This window comes from Cucumis melo, chromosome 11 (assembly GCF_025177605.1).
Source record: "Cucumis melo cultivar AY chromosome 11, USDA_Cmelo_AY_1.0, whole genome shotgun sequence".
Lineage (NCBI taxonomy): Eukaryota > Viridiplantae > Streptophyta > Magnoliopsida > Cucurbitales > Cucurbitaceae > Cucumis > Cucumis melo.
In genome coordinates this window covers 12,823,758-12,842,146 of record NC_066867.1, presented here as the reverse complement: position 1 = coordinate 12,842,146, position 18,389 = coordinate 12,823,758, and the positions used below count along the sequence as shown (strand labels likewise).

The following is an 18,389-nucleotide window of genomic DNA, read 5'->3' as shown; positions in this document are numbered from 1 at the left end:
TTCTACAAAAAAAAATATCTAACAAATATGATCAAGACATAACCCTACAGAAATTGACATCGTATCAAGATATACCTAAACTTATATATAAAAACTACCTATTCATTGCAATAAAAACATGTATCATATGTTGCATCCTAGAAAGTCACAGATCCACTCTCACCATATCCAATTTAGATTAATTAGTATAAGGTGCTTGTCTCGTCGGTTGTAAATAAATATAATTTAATTACTAGATTGTACTAAGCGTAAGAATAATAGCTATAAGAGATAGGTTGCAATAAAATGCATACCACATCTGTAATGGTAATGCTCTTTTGCCTTACTATGTCTTGCATGAACTTCATCACGTAATACCCACATTCTGTACTGCCCGGCTGTTAAGCACACTATACGCACACATATATTCAAAATTCATGTTAAAATAGAAATAAATATTTAAACTGAACGCACATTATCATTTATTTATAATTTAAGTACTCATATCTTAACAAAAACCCAAGTAAGAGGTCGAGCTCTTGTGTTTGTTTTAGCATAAAACATTCTTAAGCCTCTGAATGAAAAAGAATAAAAAAAATATAACAAACTGCAATTTACATAATAAAATATAATGTGAAATTACGGTTAAATACTTACGTGTTGACCATAGATTTCAATTCGTCTCGAACACTACTATGTCTTAACGAATCGAGTGCATACACCGTATTTGCCCATAATGAGATAATAAATAATATCCAATGATATCTATATAATAAACATATGTTTCAATTTAGAAAAAGATATTTATAATTAAAAACCATATGAAAAATAATGATACTTTGATTCTAACTTACCCGCAATTAAATGGACATATCAATAATTTATTCTTGATTGATACCAATCTATTACATAAGTGTTGAGCTCTATGCTCGTCTGTACCCAAACCTAAATTTGTCCAGGATTCATGAATGCATATTCGTCTAGAATACTTGGATCAGATTCATATAAGCATCTAACATTAAAAGAAAAATCTTCTAAAATTAGAAATAGGCATCTTAAAAAATAAGAAAAATAAATATTTTGAAGTTGCGCACTTACATCATGTAGCTCAATATCACTGAAAAGGCTAATTCCTCCATCAAACAAAGCTGTTTCATGCTATCTTTCATCACGTTCACATTGAAGCTATACCCAAAAATCTCTTGAGTGTCGACCGGGATAGTAAGATATTCATCTTCCATATTCTTCTCTACATGCCTCAACACGAACCTTATTGTCGTTGGCAGTTTTAATTCATTCATTTTCGACTTTGTTCCTTTCAAAGCTTCTAACTCATGAGACTTTTTACTAGATGTCTAACAAAAGAATGTCAAAAATTAAAATGAGAACATGCTAATGCAAAAATGCATATTTTGAAATTTAAACTTTACCTTTTTCTGTTCTTCTATAACTATAAGATATTTTGGCCATGGAACATGTGAACCAATTGCATCATGTATAGAATAGATGCTTTCAACAATGGGTATGGGTAATAGAGAATGACTATCACATGCAAGTTCAATGAGAACTCCCACATCACCTTCTCCAAGTCGTACTCCATAAACTATTTCGCCCGTACTTATTCTTTCGAAGACAGTTCCTGTTGCAACAATGTTGTCAACCTTTCCAATAGCAAGACTACATGGTCTCCCTTGAAAAATTACATTCACATCTCAATTTACCATCAATGGTGAATAATAAATCATGAAATACAATATATAAAATTGAAATTAACATAGTATTTACTAGATTGATTTTTTCCGTATGATGGATGGACGTCGAGATGAACTGTTTCTCACTAATATTCTGATTGCATCCAGAGTGTGCATCTAAGCTTGTTTCTCTAGTTCTCTTCAAAGACTTTAACTTAAGCATCTTTTTTGCCATTTGACTGTATTCTGATAAAATCTGTGATTTCTCCTTTTTCCAATTGGTATCTACATCAATAGTAATATGAGTTTCTCTGGGTTGTGATGGAATATGTTTGTGAAAGTAGAACGAAGATGTAATCAATCCGCCTACACCTCTCACACGTCCTCGATGTTCAGGTGTCTCCAAAGCTTGAGTTAAAATATCATCGGAAACACTATATGTTTTATCGACATCTTTCTGGAGTTTATCCTATAATATGAACAAATAATTAAAAATTTGTTTCTCACAAGTTGTAAATATGCCTCTAACATATAAAATGCTAGTAATCAAATTTACTTACGATTTTCCCTAGAATCTCTTTGACTTCTTTATTAATAAATTCTCCATCTTTACCCACACGAGCATGTTTCCAAAGGGTAGCTCGATCGATCGATGGTGGTAATTTTCCTTTTATTTTCTACACGTATACACATAAATTAAACATTAAATTTGATAAACATAGGATAATATGTGCATAGTAATATAAACTTACTAACTCTTCTCCCAAATTTGCATAGCCTTTGCGAGACGTTCTATGGTTATATTTGTAATTATTGCGTCTCTCTTTTTGCATGTTGCTACGTTTCTATATCACCACATAACACAAGTCAATGATGCATTGATATATGTAATTATTGAAACATGAAATAAGTCATAGCACTCACCAGAAAATCTTTACTCATGAATAGTGATACAAACGTTTCCCAATCAAATAGATCAATAGCAGGGTAGTTTGGTGGAGGAAATTTTAAGCATTCTAGTTCGTCTATATATGAAAAAATATAATTTTTTCTCAAAATACTTTTGAAATTTCTGAATGCACTTCCAGCTTTTTTTCAAAATATCTTTCTTGGACATTGGGTTTGTTACAAATGATTTCTGAAAATGACAAAATAACATATGTAAAAATAACGTCATATCTCAATATATTAATTTAAGAATAAAAGATGCTTACCTGAATGCAAACATAAATTTTATCTTTTAATTCTAACCATGAAGCATATGTAATCGGAATGTTGTTTCGAATGCATGTCCCGATGTAACTCACCATTTGAGTTGCATTTTCACCAATTCATTCACCACGTTCATTGTAGTCAACAACCAATCGATTTACATAAGAGCTAATTTGTGTCAAATGAATCATCGTGGTAGGACCACACATACTCCATTGACTAGATGTCTCTAAAAAACAATCAACCTGGGCTACATCCTCGTCGGCTCCTACTGAAAGGTGGTCATCACTACAACAGTCCATTAGTACCTAACCTGTCATGAAAATAAACATTATTATAGAGTCAATAACATTCATAAAGAATAAGCAAAATAATAACAAACTTTACCATCTATTATTCATTTTCATTTTGTATCCAAATACCATCACAATCAGTTTGCATGTAGTTTGGATCATCTTCGTCGTTTATTTCCTCAAACACATTCATAGGAACATTGTTAGAACTAATACAATTTAAACTTATATCCCCTAACTCATCATCATTAATATGATCCTCGTACTCTCGATTGGGAGGATTTAACACAACATGCCATTGAGAGTCACTTGGATCTTCGAGAAAAAATACTTGTTTTGCATGTGATGCTAGGATGAAAGAATTTTTCTTACGACCAATACATTTAAGATTAACTAATGTAAACCCCAACTCATCTATTCTGACACTGCTAACATTGTCAACCCAGTTACATTTAAACATTATAATTTTAAAGTTAATATAGTTTAACTCCCAAATCTCTTCGATCACATCGTAAAACGACATGTTTTTCACTATAGAATGTTTATCCTTTGCACTAGATATCTGCATCATATTCACTACTAAACATACACCACTATTCTGCACATTACGAACACCATCACGATGCTCTGTATTGTAACAAATACCATTCATAACATAACTAGAGTAAGTTATCACACTAGGCGAAGGACCATGTGATATCCATCTCAATGTATCAGATATGGTGTTGTTTGATAACTCAAGTTCTGTAGCAACCTAAAAATCATAGTTATGTAAGTATAAATTAGCAAGACTTTTTTAACAAAGTAACTAAAACAAAATAATTAAACATCGTCAAATACATACTTGGCTACGTATCCAATAAATAAAACATTGATTGTGTTTATCTTGTAGCTATTTTAGATGTTTTGCCTTTGATGAGTAGATTTTTTTCAAATGATCCATATGTTTCCTACAAAGTTATTGTATCAACTCACAATGGTTAGATATATCCTAATAGGTATAACATAATAAATAAATAAATAAAGTAAATATTTAAAGTCGACATACTCTATGTAAGGTTGAACGCCATTTGTATTCTCTAACATATACAAATGAGCTTGCATTAGTTGTTCTTTTTCAGGCCTTATGTGAGAAGCTACAGATGAGGGTTGTCCAATATCATCATTTTGATCTCATTCTTTAGCCTTCCCAAGTCCAACTGACATGTTATCTTGACAAAATTCCGTACAAAATTCTATAGCTTCCTCAATAATATACCCTTCAGCAATAGAACCCTCAGGTCTATTTCGATTTCGAACATATCCTTTAAGGACTTTCATGTAACGTTCAAATGGATACATCCATCGAAGATACACAGGGCCACACAACCGAACTTCTCTGACTAGATGTATGGTTAAATGAATCATTATGGTGAAAATGATGGAGGAAAATATTTCTCAAACAGACACAATATTACTGCAATCTCTTGTTCCAAGACACTTAGTTATGCGACATCTACAACCTTACTACATATAGCATTAAAAAACAAGCAGAATCATGTGATTGCATTTCTCACGTGTTTAGGTAGTGCACCACGAACTGCAACCGAAAGCAATTGTTGCATGAGCACATGACAATCATGAGACTTTAACCTAGTAAGTTTTAAAGTATCAATTGACACTAGATTTTTTATGTTTGAGGAATACCCTTCTGAAACTATCATTTTAGACAATGATTGACAAACTGTGCGTTTCTCACTTTTGGATAACGTATAACAAGCTGAAGGTATGTATGTTCTATTTCCCACAACCTTTGACACCGACTCAGGACGAATGCCTAATTGTTCTAAGTCACGACGGGACTGTAATCCATCTTTTGTCTTACCAGGAATGTTGAGCAATGTACCCAACAAGTTCATACATACATTCTTCTCAATGTGCATAACATCCAAGCAATGTCGAACGTGAAACTTCTTCCAATATTCAAGTTCAAAAAATATGGATTTCTTCTTCCAACAACTACGTGAAAAGCCTATTGATCTCTTTCTGGTACTCGCTGAATTTTCATCGTTAGAGAAATCATTATTGATAAACATTTCAAAAATACTTTCTCCTGACAATGGTTGGGAAGCTATTCCAAGCTCTTTTTTGTTATTGAAAACCTTTTTCTGTTTTCTAAATGGATGATTAAGTGGTAAAAATTTTCTATGTCCAAGATATGCCATCTTCTTTCCAAATTTTTAATGTATAGCAGACGTGTTTTTGTCGCATATGGGACATGCACAATATCCTTTGACAGTGCAACCCGCCAGATTACTATATGCAGGAAAGTCATTTAAGTCCACAATAATACTGCTTTTAATGTGAAAACCTCATTTCGATATCCATCATAACAAGGTATACCATTATTCCATAGTACTTTCAAATCATCTATTAAATGAGCTAAATACACATCTATATTGTACCCCAGTTGATTTGGCCCAGAAATTAACATTGTTTACATCATAAATTTACGTCTCATACATAACCATGGTGGGAGATTGTATGTTATCAATATCACGGGCCAAATTTAGGTTTTAACGACACTACAAATTTGGGTTTTAACAACACTATAAATTAAAACATTGTGTCATTAAAAGTAAAAAGGGGTAGGGTAGGAGTAAAATGTGTCATTGAAAATAGAAGTGACACATTATTCCTTGACACAATTCTATTGTCACAATTTATTTTTTTCTTGACACATTTAAAGTGTCATTAATTAACGACAAATTCTTTGTGTCATTAAATAAATTTTGAAATAAAAAAAAACCAAAAATTCAAAAATTTTCAATTTCTTATTTGCGCGACATTCAAAAAGAGTTTTACAAATTGCTCAACCTTTTCTCTCTCTCTCCCCACCAAACAAGGGGAAACAATGTAACTCATCTTCAAATATAAGATACTGTTGTCAAACCCACTAATCTCACACCGTCGAACAAGCAAACATTGTCTAAGGGACTGTCGTCGAACTCACCAATCTAAGAGACTGCCATCGAAGAATCTTGGCCGCTCCGATTTCTCTTCTCCCCCGGCTACTAGAAAAATGGGTTTTAATGACACTACTAATCAAGGTATTGTGTCGTTGAAAATAAAAAAGTCGGGGTAAGGTACAATTGTGTCGTTAAAAATTATTTATTGACACAATTCTATTGACACAATTTAATTTTTCTTGACACATTTAAAGCGTCGTTAATTATCAACAAATGTTTTGTGTCATTTAAAAAATTTTGAAATAAAAAAAACCTCAAATTTTAAAATTTGTTAGTTCGCTCTCTCATGCAATTAAAATTATATGACAATAACATATTTTCTCTCTCTACCAAAAACGCGAAAGCCTAGGTTCTCTCTACCTATATCATGCATATATTCATTATTTTTATAATTTTATAGAGAATTAGAATCTAGACTCTATTATGAACCCAATGCAATGAAAAATACTTAAAACAAAGTTCGAACAAACAAAAACGAGTAAATCGAAGATCAGAGACCAATTGGTAATAACAAAAAAAAATTCAATACTTCCACGCGCGTAAACACCTCAAGGTCGTGAGTTCGAATCCCAGCCAAGTGTATTCCTTTATTCCTCATTTTCGAAAGACTTCACGCGCACCTTCTCCACTCTTTGGCCAATCTGCGCATGCAGCGTGTCATCTTCTCCTCACGCGGGCGCCTTTGATGTCCTGTGTTCGAATCTCAGTGTGCAAATCATTTTTTCTCATATTTTCAATGGCAATCTCGTAAATATATAACTTCTTTCCGAAAATCCTCTCCTTTCCGTCAAATTGAGCGCGTGCCAGACCTTGAAGTTATGAGTTCCAAACCCATGAACCGGTTATTTTCAGTTCTTTTATATATATAACTCATTTTTCTGTAAGTTTTAATCAATTTTCAGTTATATTTGATCCATTTATAAATCCAACTCCAATTTTCACCCAAATTCTCTTTAAACATCATTTATTCAGAACTCTCACATCTCATTCTCTCATTTTTCCTCTAAAAAATATTCCATCAATCTTTTATTCCAATAGAGGGGTAATCTTCTAAGAGGTAAGAGGATCATGGGTATTCAATTTATTTGAGAGTTTCTTTCATTTTTCTTGTAATTTAGCATGCTGATTCTTTAATTTTTGTTCAAAAACGAATTCAATTCCATGTGATCTCTATGAAACAATCTTTTAATTTGCTCTTAATTGTTTAATTAGTATGCAAGATACATTTTGTTTAGAAAATTAAAGTGCAAAATTCAATTGATTATCTTTGTCTACAAGAAATATTTTTTGATCCAATGGATGGGTAATTTCTAAGAAGTTGTAGATACAACATTTTGTCCTTTATTTATTATTTTATTTTATTTATTTACTTTATGGATTTGAATTTGAATTTGAATTTTTTCTTTTTAAAAACAAAAACAAAAAAAATGAATATCAATTTCTTCCTTATTTTCCCTAAACTCACCCAATTTTCTCTCTCACTCCCACCTTCTCCACTCTCTTCCCTATTTTCTATCCACTCTCACCTTCTCCACTCTCCTCCCTATTTTCCCTCAACTGACCCAATTTTCTATCTCACTCCACCTTCTCCACTTCTCCACTGTAAAAACAAAGAAGGATTTTTTTAGGGTACGTTTGACATCAATTGGAAGGGTCGAAAAAAAGCTAAGAAAACTATTCTGTTAAAGGTAACTTTTTTTTTTAATTTCCTCTCTTTCCCTTCCTTTTGAGGGTTGAAAAAAAGCTAAGTAAAACTATTCTGTCAAATTGGTAATGTTACTTTTTTTTAAATTTCCTGCCTTTCCCTTCCTTTTTGAGAGTGTGATCAATTATAAGGATGATGTTTTTTAAATTTGTTTTTTTTGTAATTTCGTTAATTAATTTTAAGGTGACTTTAATTTTGTTAGGGTTAGGCCGTTAGGCTTAGGCCAATTAGGTTTACTGTGCTTTTATTGTTAATTCAAATTTAGGTCAATTGAATTTATTGTTGTTTAAGTCAATTAATTTCAATGTGATTCGAATTTGTTAGATATAGGTCATTTGAGCTTTTGAATTTGTTAGGTTTAGGTCAATTGAATTTATGGTTGCTACAAGAGATCTTTGATAGCAACACTTCCCAATCTTCATGGTAAGAACGTTTTGAAACTTACTTATTTTGTAACTAGATTTTATATATCATTTGGATTTTTGGAGTATGTAAAATTTTAAAGTGTTTTTTATTTGTTACATTGTTTGTTGTTTTCTCATAACATTGATTGCAACTTTTGTTCTTGGAATAACTTTGAAAATGATATTAACTTAATTTATCATGACCTCCGTTAGGAATCATATAATAAGTTAATATATTGCATATGAAACAATAAATTGTATAACTTACGTAGTTTGCTATTCATTATTAGGACTTCCGAACTTGCAAGAAAGAAGAAGCCTCTGTAGAGGGTAATCAAGATATGGGGGTGGAGATTTAGTAAAAGAAAGAGGTAAATGTGCTTTATGTTTTGTAACGTAACTTAACTATTTTATTTTAGGAATCATGTTAACATGTATTTAGGAATGTTGCTTTGACTATCTTGCAGTGGAGCCATTGAAAATCTATTTTGTGCGATCCGCTTACACATATGTTTTAGGAATCATGTTGACACGTACTTAGGAACTTGATACTTTGTTGTGTTAACTATTCTGCAGTTATGGTAGTCATTGAAAAGCTATTTTTTTCAATCCGCTTAGACATATGTTATAGGAATCATGTTGTATTTACTTTGGTGGAGGTAGGGGCAGAGGGAATTTCCAGTGGAGCGGTGAAATGCGTAGAGATCGGAAAGAACACCAACGGCGAAAGCACTCTACTGGGCCGACACTGACACTAAGAGACGAAAGTTAGGGGAGCGAATGGGATTAGATACCCCAGTAGTCCTAGCCGTAAACGATGGATACTAGGCGCTGTGCGTATCGACCCGTGCAGTGCTGTAGCTAAAGCGTTAAGTATCCCGCCTGGGGAGTACGTTCGCAAGAATGAAACTCAGAGGAATTGACGGGGGCCCGCACAAGCGGTGGAGCATGTGGTTTAATTCGATGCAAATTTGATGCAAACTAGAACATTGCTTGGTCTGTAAAGATTGAACCGAAACTTACATTTGCAATATTTATATACTATGCTTATGTCTATGCTTATGTAGTCGGTGTTTTTTTTTTTAATCTTTTGCATTCCTTATGGGTCTTTTATTAAAAATCTTGGTTGTATGAATTTTGGACGCTTATTTTGAAAACGTTTATTGGTCTGCTTATTAAGAAGGTGATTTTTGTTTGGCATGTACTTAATGTTTATGCTTATGCTTATGCTTATGCATTTTCCGTAATGAATGTTGGCTAAGGTTCATTTTCTTCAAATTTGCAGGTAGTTGAAGAATTCATGGACCATGGTATCAATCAAGTTCTCATTTATGCGTCAGTTTGATTAGATTAAGTTATACATACATATAATATTACAATAAATTTATCTTTTGGATTATTATAAAATATTTACCAATAATGTAAGTTATATTTTTTATTATCAATATAAATATCTTTCCAAAGATATGTGGGTAATGTTGAAATTTAGTATTTAATTTTTTGGAAGAAGAAATATATGACACAAAAATATGTGTTGCGAAAATGAAGAATAACGGCACCAAACATGTGTAGACATATAAGCCTTTATTAAACAGAAACAGTGTCGTTAAAGCACATTTCTTGACAACAATTTTGTGTAACGAAATATTTACAACGACAATATATTAGTGTCGAGTTATATTGAAAGGTGACACACTTAAAACGTCGTTATAAGAGTATTAATGACAATATATTGGTGTCGAGTGATAGATAACGGTGACACATTTAAATTGTCAATGTACTAGTATTAATGACAATATATTTGTGTCGAGTGACAGATTACGGTGACACATTTAAAGTGTCAATGTAAGGGTAATTTATGACAATATATTTGTGTCAAGGTATAGATAACAGTGACACATGATTTAAGTCAATATAAGGGTATTTATGACAATATATTGGTGTCGAGTTATAGATAACGGTGACATATTTATTGCGTCAAGGTAAATGTATTAATGACACAATAATGGTGTCATCTAACACTAGAAGAAATCTGGTCTTTAATGTCAGTGGAAAAAATGAAAAATAAGCTTTAATGTCGGTTTTCAAAAGGCGGATGTTTAATGTCGGTTTTAAACCGACATTAAAGATAGAGCTTTAATGTCGGTTTAAAACCGACATTAAACATCATGTTTTTTAGAACCGACATTAAAGGTCTTTTTTATTTTATTTTTTATTTTTTTAATTTTGTAAAAAGTTGAATTTTTCTCTATCTTACTTTACTCTTTTCTCCTTTCTTCTCTACCAAACCCCACGCACGAAAGAAGTGTTCTCTCAACATTTCTTCCTTTTCTTCCTTTCTCAATCTCATCACTTTCTCCCATCTCTTCTCTGATCAGTCGCCGTCCCCACCATCACAGCCATCTCTCATACGTAGCTCGTGCTCGTTCGTCGTCGTATTTCTTGTATCATTTAAAATATCTTCATTCTTTCACTTTGCATCAAGAAAAAAGTCTCTCCTCTACCAGCATTCTCCATATCTCAGCGTCGCCCAGCCACAGCTTGCACCTCCGTCCCACGTTATGGTGAGCCATTTTCCATCTCTGCCTCTCTATGTTGTTAGATTTGGAATTTGGAGGTTTTCTACGAGCTGTCCAGCAAGGGTAAAAGTTGTTTCGGGTGATTTTTGGATAAGTACTGTAAATTGAGTTTGATTTTGGCGAGTTGAAACGAAAGGCAGATTTGGGTATGTCGATATTTCTATTCTTTTCATTGATGATATCCTTATTTTTCTTGTCCATTTTTATTCAATTTTTTTTGGGTTCTTTGAGATTTTAGGGCAATTGATTTAAATTGGGTAGTTGGAATTCATAATTTTTCAATTAATTTTGAAAATTGGAATTAACTGGGGGAGAAAATGTCTACTCATGAGGACATAGGAGAAAGCAGAGGCTTTAATTTGGGTGCAAAACTATAAAATAGCATCAAAGATATTTTTGCTCTAACGTTGGATTATTTCATTTGTTCAAAGGCTTTGATATTTCATAATTTCCCCATCAAACCATTTCATTGCCGGACACGGCTCTCCCATTTGCTCATTTCCATGAAATTTGCTCACTATCGACTTTTCAATTTCAAAGTTAGTATGGTCATTCTTGTTTTAGCCTCCAATTCAATCACACAAATTGCAAAGAAAATCAAGAAACCCTGTTGTTCTAAAACTCGCGTTTTTCTCTGTTTATTTTGAAATTTACTTGTCTGGAGTCGTTGACTTTGGTAGCGGATTCAGTGGTAAAGGAGAAATGTTCTACTTCTAATTAGATTCTGGAACTTTATGGTGTTGTTTGTTTGATTTTTAATAAAAAAGAACTAAATAGATAAGTGATTGTAGTATATGATTTATTGAAGTGCTAAGCTATTCTCTGTAATGGGTTCCTCCTATTTCTTTGAGATCACTGTATTTGGATTCCTCTGTGCTATTTCATGGGCAATTTTAATGCTTGTTCGTTTCTGAACAAAGCAAACGAGATGATATGTTATGTGTTTTTCAATTATATGACTGTCGAAATACTATTATTCTTTTGATTTTTGTTTTATTTTATTTTGGCTTTATATTATCCAAACGCACTTGTTCTCTTTACTTCAGCAAGCATAAGGTTAAACAAACTTTCCTGTTTTTGATTTATATAATATGAATAACAAGGGGTTGAGAAATATTTATCTTCACACTCGATATGTCAAATTCTCTATCAGATGTTTCCAAAAGATTATTTGCTTAGTGTACTTTATGACTTTGAAACATTATTTGTTAGTACCTTTTGAGGTCTTAAGAGCCATATAGCAAGATAAAGATAATCAATAAGTTAAATATAAAGAAACTCGATAACAAACATTCTGAAGCCATGATAAATATATTGAATATCATGACACTATTCCTAGTAAAATGTGGCAGCATGACAACCTTTTGGTTGGATTGTTAGAAGTGAAGTATGGTTGATAAAGGTGGAAAGATGCTCTCCTCTTTATTCATTTAACTCATACTTGCAGGCTGGTTAGGAAAGGGTAATATAAACTTGTGAATAATTTCCTTTATCAACAATTAAAGTTGTGAGACTGTGTTGTGAATGGAGAAGGTCATGAGTAAAAGTGAAATGGTGGAGGCATGCAAAATTATTCCAAATGGGGTAAAGAAAGAAATCTCATTCTGGAAGGAAGTATATTACCCATGCATGGACTAGGAAAGAAATGTGGAAAAGGGAATATTATCATGTGTAGATTGGTGATGACATTGAGGTTGAGTAAAAGAGTAGTTGTTTTTTGAAGACAGAATAGGAGAAGCAAGGTCTCAATATGATTAGATGGAAAACAGTTGTTGTTACCATATCTTTTCTTCATTTTTCTCATGAAACGTTAAAATGACAAAATCAGTTTTTGGTGTTAAACAACAGAGATATAGAATGATCCTAAGGTTCTAAAGCTCGCAAAAAATTCCTGCCTTTGCTAATTGGTGAAATGTAAAATGTGAGGGCAAATGTGTTTACTTATCGTAACCTCCTAATGGAGTAGCAATGCTGATAGGGTATGATGGTTTTACTTTTCATATCGTAATCATACTGTGTTTCCACATATGGAAGCAAATGCCTGCCACATTAGGTCAGACAATTGGTTTGGCATATGAGGGGGAAAAATACTTTGAAAGGCAGGGACTGGTGACTTTCTTTTTCTTAGTCTTTTTCTTCTATTTTAATTTTTTTAATCCTTTCACGTAAAGTAGCTTTTCTTTCTCTTGAATCATAAGGTTTTTGTTTTCATTTTGATTAATCTCCAAGTATCAACAGATAATGAAGTTACTATAACTGAGCTTTACTTTTCAGCTTATTGTGTTGATGTTGCTTATTTCTTTATAGATTGATATTGGTTTTCATAATAATGTTATGTAAAAAAATGTTGATTATTCATTTGGTGGGCAATATTAAGAACTTTTCATCCTTTTCTGCAATTTCAGTACTTCAAACAGCTTTGTTATTCATATAAATGATTTATTTGGATATTGTTTGTAGATAATTGAAGTGATATCGGGTTGAAAGCTAAGCGATTATGTAGAAATGGTCAAGCGACCGTTGAAAATTGAAGACTGAGAAGGCATTTAGGATTTTTAATTATTTATTTCTTGTATTAGAATCTTTTTTCATGTACTATTGTAGAATGTATATATAAACATAATATTAATATTTTATTTTGTGTATTCAAATGTAAAAGACAAATGTTATAGTTTCTAACATAATATGAATTTCATTGATTTGTTGGCGTGTGAAAAACATATTAAATAAAAATAAATTTGTAAAAATGAATAAAAAAACTAGGCTTTAATGTTGGTTTTAAACCGACATATCAGAGTTCAACCGACATTAAAGGGCTTCAATAACACTATCAAAGATGTCGGTTGAAAACTGACAAACCGACATTAAAGAGGGCTTTAATGTCGTTTTTAAACCAACATTAAAGGGCTTCAATAACACCATCAAAGATGTCGGTTGAAAACTGACATTAAAGGCCTTTAATGTCGTTTTTAAACCGACATTAAAGCCCAACCGACATTAAAGGCCTTTAATAACGCTCACAAAGATGTCGGTTGCCAAGTGACATTAAAGGCCTTTAATGTCGGTTTTAAACCGACATTAAAGGCCAAAATTCTTCTAGTGTAAGCATATTTAATGACACGTTTTTCAAAGTGTCGTTAAATAGTCTTTCTTGACAGTGGCTTCAATGACACAAAAATTGTGTCGTTGAAAGTCTTTATGACGCAAAACTTGCGTCGTTAAAATCCATATTTGTAGTAGTGAACATTTATTTTTGGTAAATTTTAACTAAACATGATATTTTCTTGCTGCAGAAGATTGCACCGACATCCCCTAAGAATATGACTATAGTTTCAACTAGATTTACGAATTATTAGGATTTAAATCATTTAATTAACAATTTTTTATATTTTTATAATTCATAGTACATATGTTTAATAAAGATTTGAATTCAAATTTTAAATAATACCCCTAAAATAATAGCAAATACAAATTCAATACCTTCAGATTCTTTATATTTCATACTATTTATCAAACTTTATTAAATAATACATAATACATATTTTTAATAACAATTTGAATTTAGATTTTATATCATCCCCTAAAATCGTCAATTTGAATTTAAATTTTACCTCATATCCCAAAAATAATGCCAAAGATAAATTCAACTATTTCGCATTTTTTATTCTTCAAACTATTTATCAAAAAATAGACATAAATAATACATAATACATAGTTGATAAGGATTTTTTCAAAAATATAACAAAACAGCAAAATATGTACACCTAGAACAATTCCGTAAATAGAAAAAGCCCATAGGCCTAGAATGAAAAATACCAAAAATGACCCATCAACCACCTGTGTAATATATTTGGTACACAATCGTTTAGATTTGGCTATTGTTTGGTATACGATCGTTTAGATTTGGTCGTTTAGATTTGGATAGCCAAATCTAAACGATTTATTCTTTCAATTCTATCGTTTAATTTAGTTATAGGATCATTTAGATTTGATTACAGGATCATTTAGATTTGGCTACACGATTGTTTAGATTTGACTAACCCAAATCTAAATAATTTATTTTTCAAAATTTGGTACAAGATCGTTTAGATTTTGCTAAACGAAAATTTTCAAGATTCTTTTGGTACACGATTATTTATATTTGTTTACACGATCGTTTATTTTTTCAAGATTCTTTAGTACATGATCGTTTAGATTTTGCTAAATGATTTTTTTTTAATTCTTTTGGTATACGATTGTTTTTTTTTTTACACAATCGTTTAGATTTGGCTACTTCAATCTTTACGATTTTTTTTCAAGATTCTTTATTCACAATATTTTAGATTTGGTTACCCTAATCTAAACGATGTAAAAAAAAAAAAGAGGAAAAGAAGAAAGAATATGAAAAGAAATCGCAGTGAAAAAAAGGAAGAGAAAAAGAAGGAAGACGATAGAAAGAAATCAAATTTGGTTACCCAAATAACCAAATCTAAACAACGTTAAAAAAGAAAAGAAAAAAAACAACGACGATGGAAAGAAATCACAGCGAAAAAAAAGAGGAAAGGAAGAAAGACGATAGAAAAAAATTGCAACGGAAGGGCAAACCTGGAATATTTAAAAAATGGCCAACTTTATGGGCTTTGTTACACGAACCGTAAACATTTTAGTAGTTTGTTATATTTACAAAAATTAACCTAGTTGATTAACAATTTGAGTTTAGATTTTATATATATCTCACCCTAAAATCGTTAGTTTGAATTCAAATTTTATATTTTATCTCTAAAATGATACTAAAGATAACAAACTTTAATTTATGGTGCGAATTTAATAATAATTTCATAAATATTTGACATTTATTAAAAATTTGAGTTTAGATTTTATATATATCAACCCTAAAATGAAGCTAAAAATAACAAACTTAATTTACGGCATATTCATTCCCCCAAAATTGTGTTTATTTAATAATAATTTTCTAAATAATACATAATACATAATCATTATTTTGAAGTCAAATGTTATATCTTATCCTTAAAATGATGCTAAAGATAACAATTTGAATTTACAACCTCTTCATTATCCTAAAATTTTGCTAATTTAATAATAATTTACGATGTAATTTTAATTTCATACGTTTTGAATTTATTTTTATTTCGATTTCCAAAATGAACTTGAATTTAAATTTCTTATAATTCCCCTAAAATCTTGCTAATTTAATTTATTTTTAATTTCAATTTTGTTAGATTTTAAATAATTTATTAACCATATCGATAATTATTATTAAATAATATATAATATATATTTTTAATAACAACTTGAAATTATATTTTACAAGATTCTTGAGCTTGTTATATTTTAAACAATTTATTAACAATATTGGTAATTACTATTAAATAATATATAATATATATGTTTAATAATAATTTTAAATTATATTTTAGATTAGATTCCTTCATTTCAGCCCATACTAAGTTTATTCATATTTTTATTGTTTTGATTTTTAAAAAATTCTATTTTTGGTGGCAAATACAAGGTGTTTTGTATTCACATTTTTCATTTTTTGAATGGTAAAGTTTTATTAAATTCTTTAAAAATTTACGTATGCTTAAACTTTCACTTTTGTCAATTCACTAATTTTTTTCTATCTTGCTTATTGAAATTTATTTTTCAATCTCAACAAAAACAAAATATTTATTTAATTACATTAGAAATGTAAACCAATTTACATGGTATAATTTTTAGATAATAAGGATTTTCTTTTGTAAAATGAGTATTTGTGTGTGTTTTTTAAATGTAAAGTAACAACATATTTTTCTAGAAAAAGAAATAAATTTATGTTATTGAATTCCTAATTTTAAAAGATGGAAAAAAATTCTCTTATAAATTTTAAGATTATTTGGTATTCAATTGAAATTGTTAGGATTTGAAATTTGTTGTAGTTTTTTAATTTTAGATTTTTCTTAATTAAATCGTAATAAATTATCTATTTATTAATAATTTAAAGGAAATTATTATTCATTTATTAATAACTTAATTTCTTATTTAAGTGAAGTTGTTGGGATTTGAAATTGATTGAAATTGTCTATTTATTGAAATTATCTTATACAGTTATTTGTTATTCATCGTTGGGATTTAAAAGTTGTTGTATATCTTAAATTTTAGATTTTTCTTAATAAAAAATCTTAATTTATTATCTATTTATTAATAATTTATATAAGCAAAGTATTTATTTATTTATTAATAATTTAATTTGTTATTCAATTGAAGTTGCTAGGATTTGAATTTGTTGTTTCTTTCAAAAAAAATTGAGATTTATCTTAATCAAATTGTAATTTAGTTTTGTATTGGGATGGTATTTTCATTTTCTAATCATTTGAATTTTTATTAAAATTATCTTTTTAGGCATTTTAAAATTTGTTAGGTATGTTGATATTTTTTAGAGGAGAAAATCGAGATACTATCACAACCAATTCATGTTGGTAAATGACTGTTTGCATTGGTCTATCAAGGATTGAGGATGTCATTAAGGTAATTGGTAATGTTTTATTAACCATCAATTTAACTAAGTTGCGGGAACCGAATTTTAACAAAAGAAGAAGAAACAAAACAAACTTTATTTCTAGAGAGGTCGAAAGTGGAGGCTTTTCATTTGGTTGAGAGGATTTTTTGTTAACGGCTGTTGATTTTTCGATGGTAAACATCAATAGTGATCAAGAAGACGAACGAGTTTGGAGGAAATTGAGGATTTTATGTCTTTTAAGTGCTTTGTTTGATTTGGTATGGTAAAATTAAGGGATAGCTAAAATAATTGTAGTTGGGGAGCCTGATTCAATTATGGGGTATTTTGGGTTTTAGAATAATTATATTTGAGATGTGAAATTTTTTTTACGAGTAGGGCAATTTAAGACATTTTTCCATTAACATTCTCGTATGTTGACATATTTACAAACATAAACTCGACATGTTTTCACTAACCACTAGATACATGAATGTAAACAACATAACTAGCATAACAAGATTATCAGTAGCAAGTTAGCTTGGTAAACACAATCTCTTCCTGGAAAGTGAAAGTATTTCAAAAAAGGTAAGCTAAACACCTCGTGAGTGATAGTTTTGTAAAACATGCTTTTGAAATAGTTATGTTAAAAGTCTAGCTATTTAACACATGCAAACCATCATATAAATAATGTAAATAATGTGTAAGCTTCTAAAATATTTCAACTTTGTAAATCATTCTTTCTCAGTAAATAATTCTTTGTTTATTTTATATCTTGAAACTTGATCACGTTTGCTTGATAGCTCAATACTCCGATGCCTAATAAACTCAGTCACGATATTATCATCCTTGAACTCAGTCAAGATAGCATAACAAGATCGATATTATCCTGCATTAACTCAGTTAGAAGACCAGAGTAAGATTGACACTATCCCGCCTAAACTCGATGGTAGCTAACTAAGTGGTTAGTAAAGACCCATACTCTTGATATTGTATGCACATTGGCCAAATTAACTAGGTGTGTAGAATGAAAATAATTTTTCTTG

The 18,389-nt window shown here is 30.4% G+C and overlaps 1 protein-coding gene across 1 annotated transcript; it reads right to left on the bottom strand.

Annotated features, from left to right (window-relative positions):
• Positions 1–3,190: 3,190 nt before the first annotated feature.
• On the bottom strand, positions 3,191–5,379 carry LOC127143916 (uncharacterized). Its single transcript, XM_051079217.1, has 4 exons — positions 4,862–5,379; positions 4,732–4,807; positions 3,305–3,929; positions 3,191–3,195 (listed from the first exon to the last, which is right to left on the bottom strand). The coding sequence occupies exons 1-4, from the start codon at positions 5,377–5,379 to the stop codon at positions 3,191–3,193; spliced, it is 1,224 nt and encodes a 407-aa protein (XP_050935174.1).
• Positions 5,380–18,389: the final 13,010 nt, after the last annotated feature.

What these genes read in the sequence shown, in the direction of transcription:
- LOC127143916 (XM_051079217.1), bottom strand. Translation starts at nt 5,379, where the DNA reads ATGGCATATCTTGGACATAGAAAATTTTTACCACTTAATCATCCATTT. An exon ending in AAAATGATAGTTTCAGAAGG is followed by an intron (nt 4,808 to 4,861) that starts GTATTCCTCAAA and finishes AAAACTTACTAG; the next exon opens with GTTAAAGTCTCATGATTGTC. An exon ending in GTGGTGCACTACCTAAACAC is followed by an intron (nt 3,930 to 4,731) that starts GTGAGAAATGCA and finishes TATGATTTTTAG; the next exon opens with GTTGCTACAGAACTTGAGTT.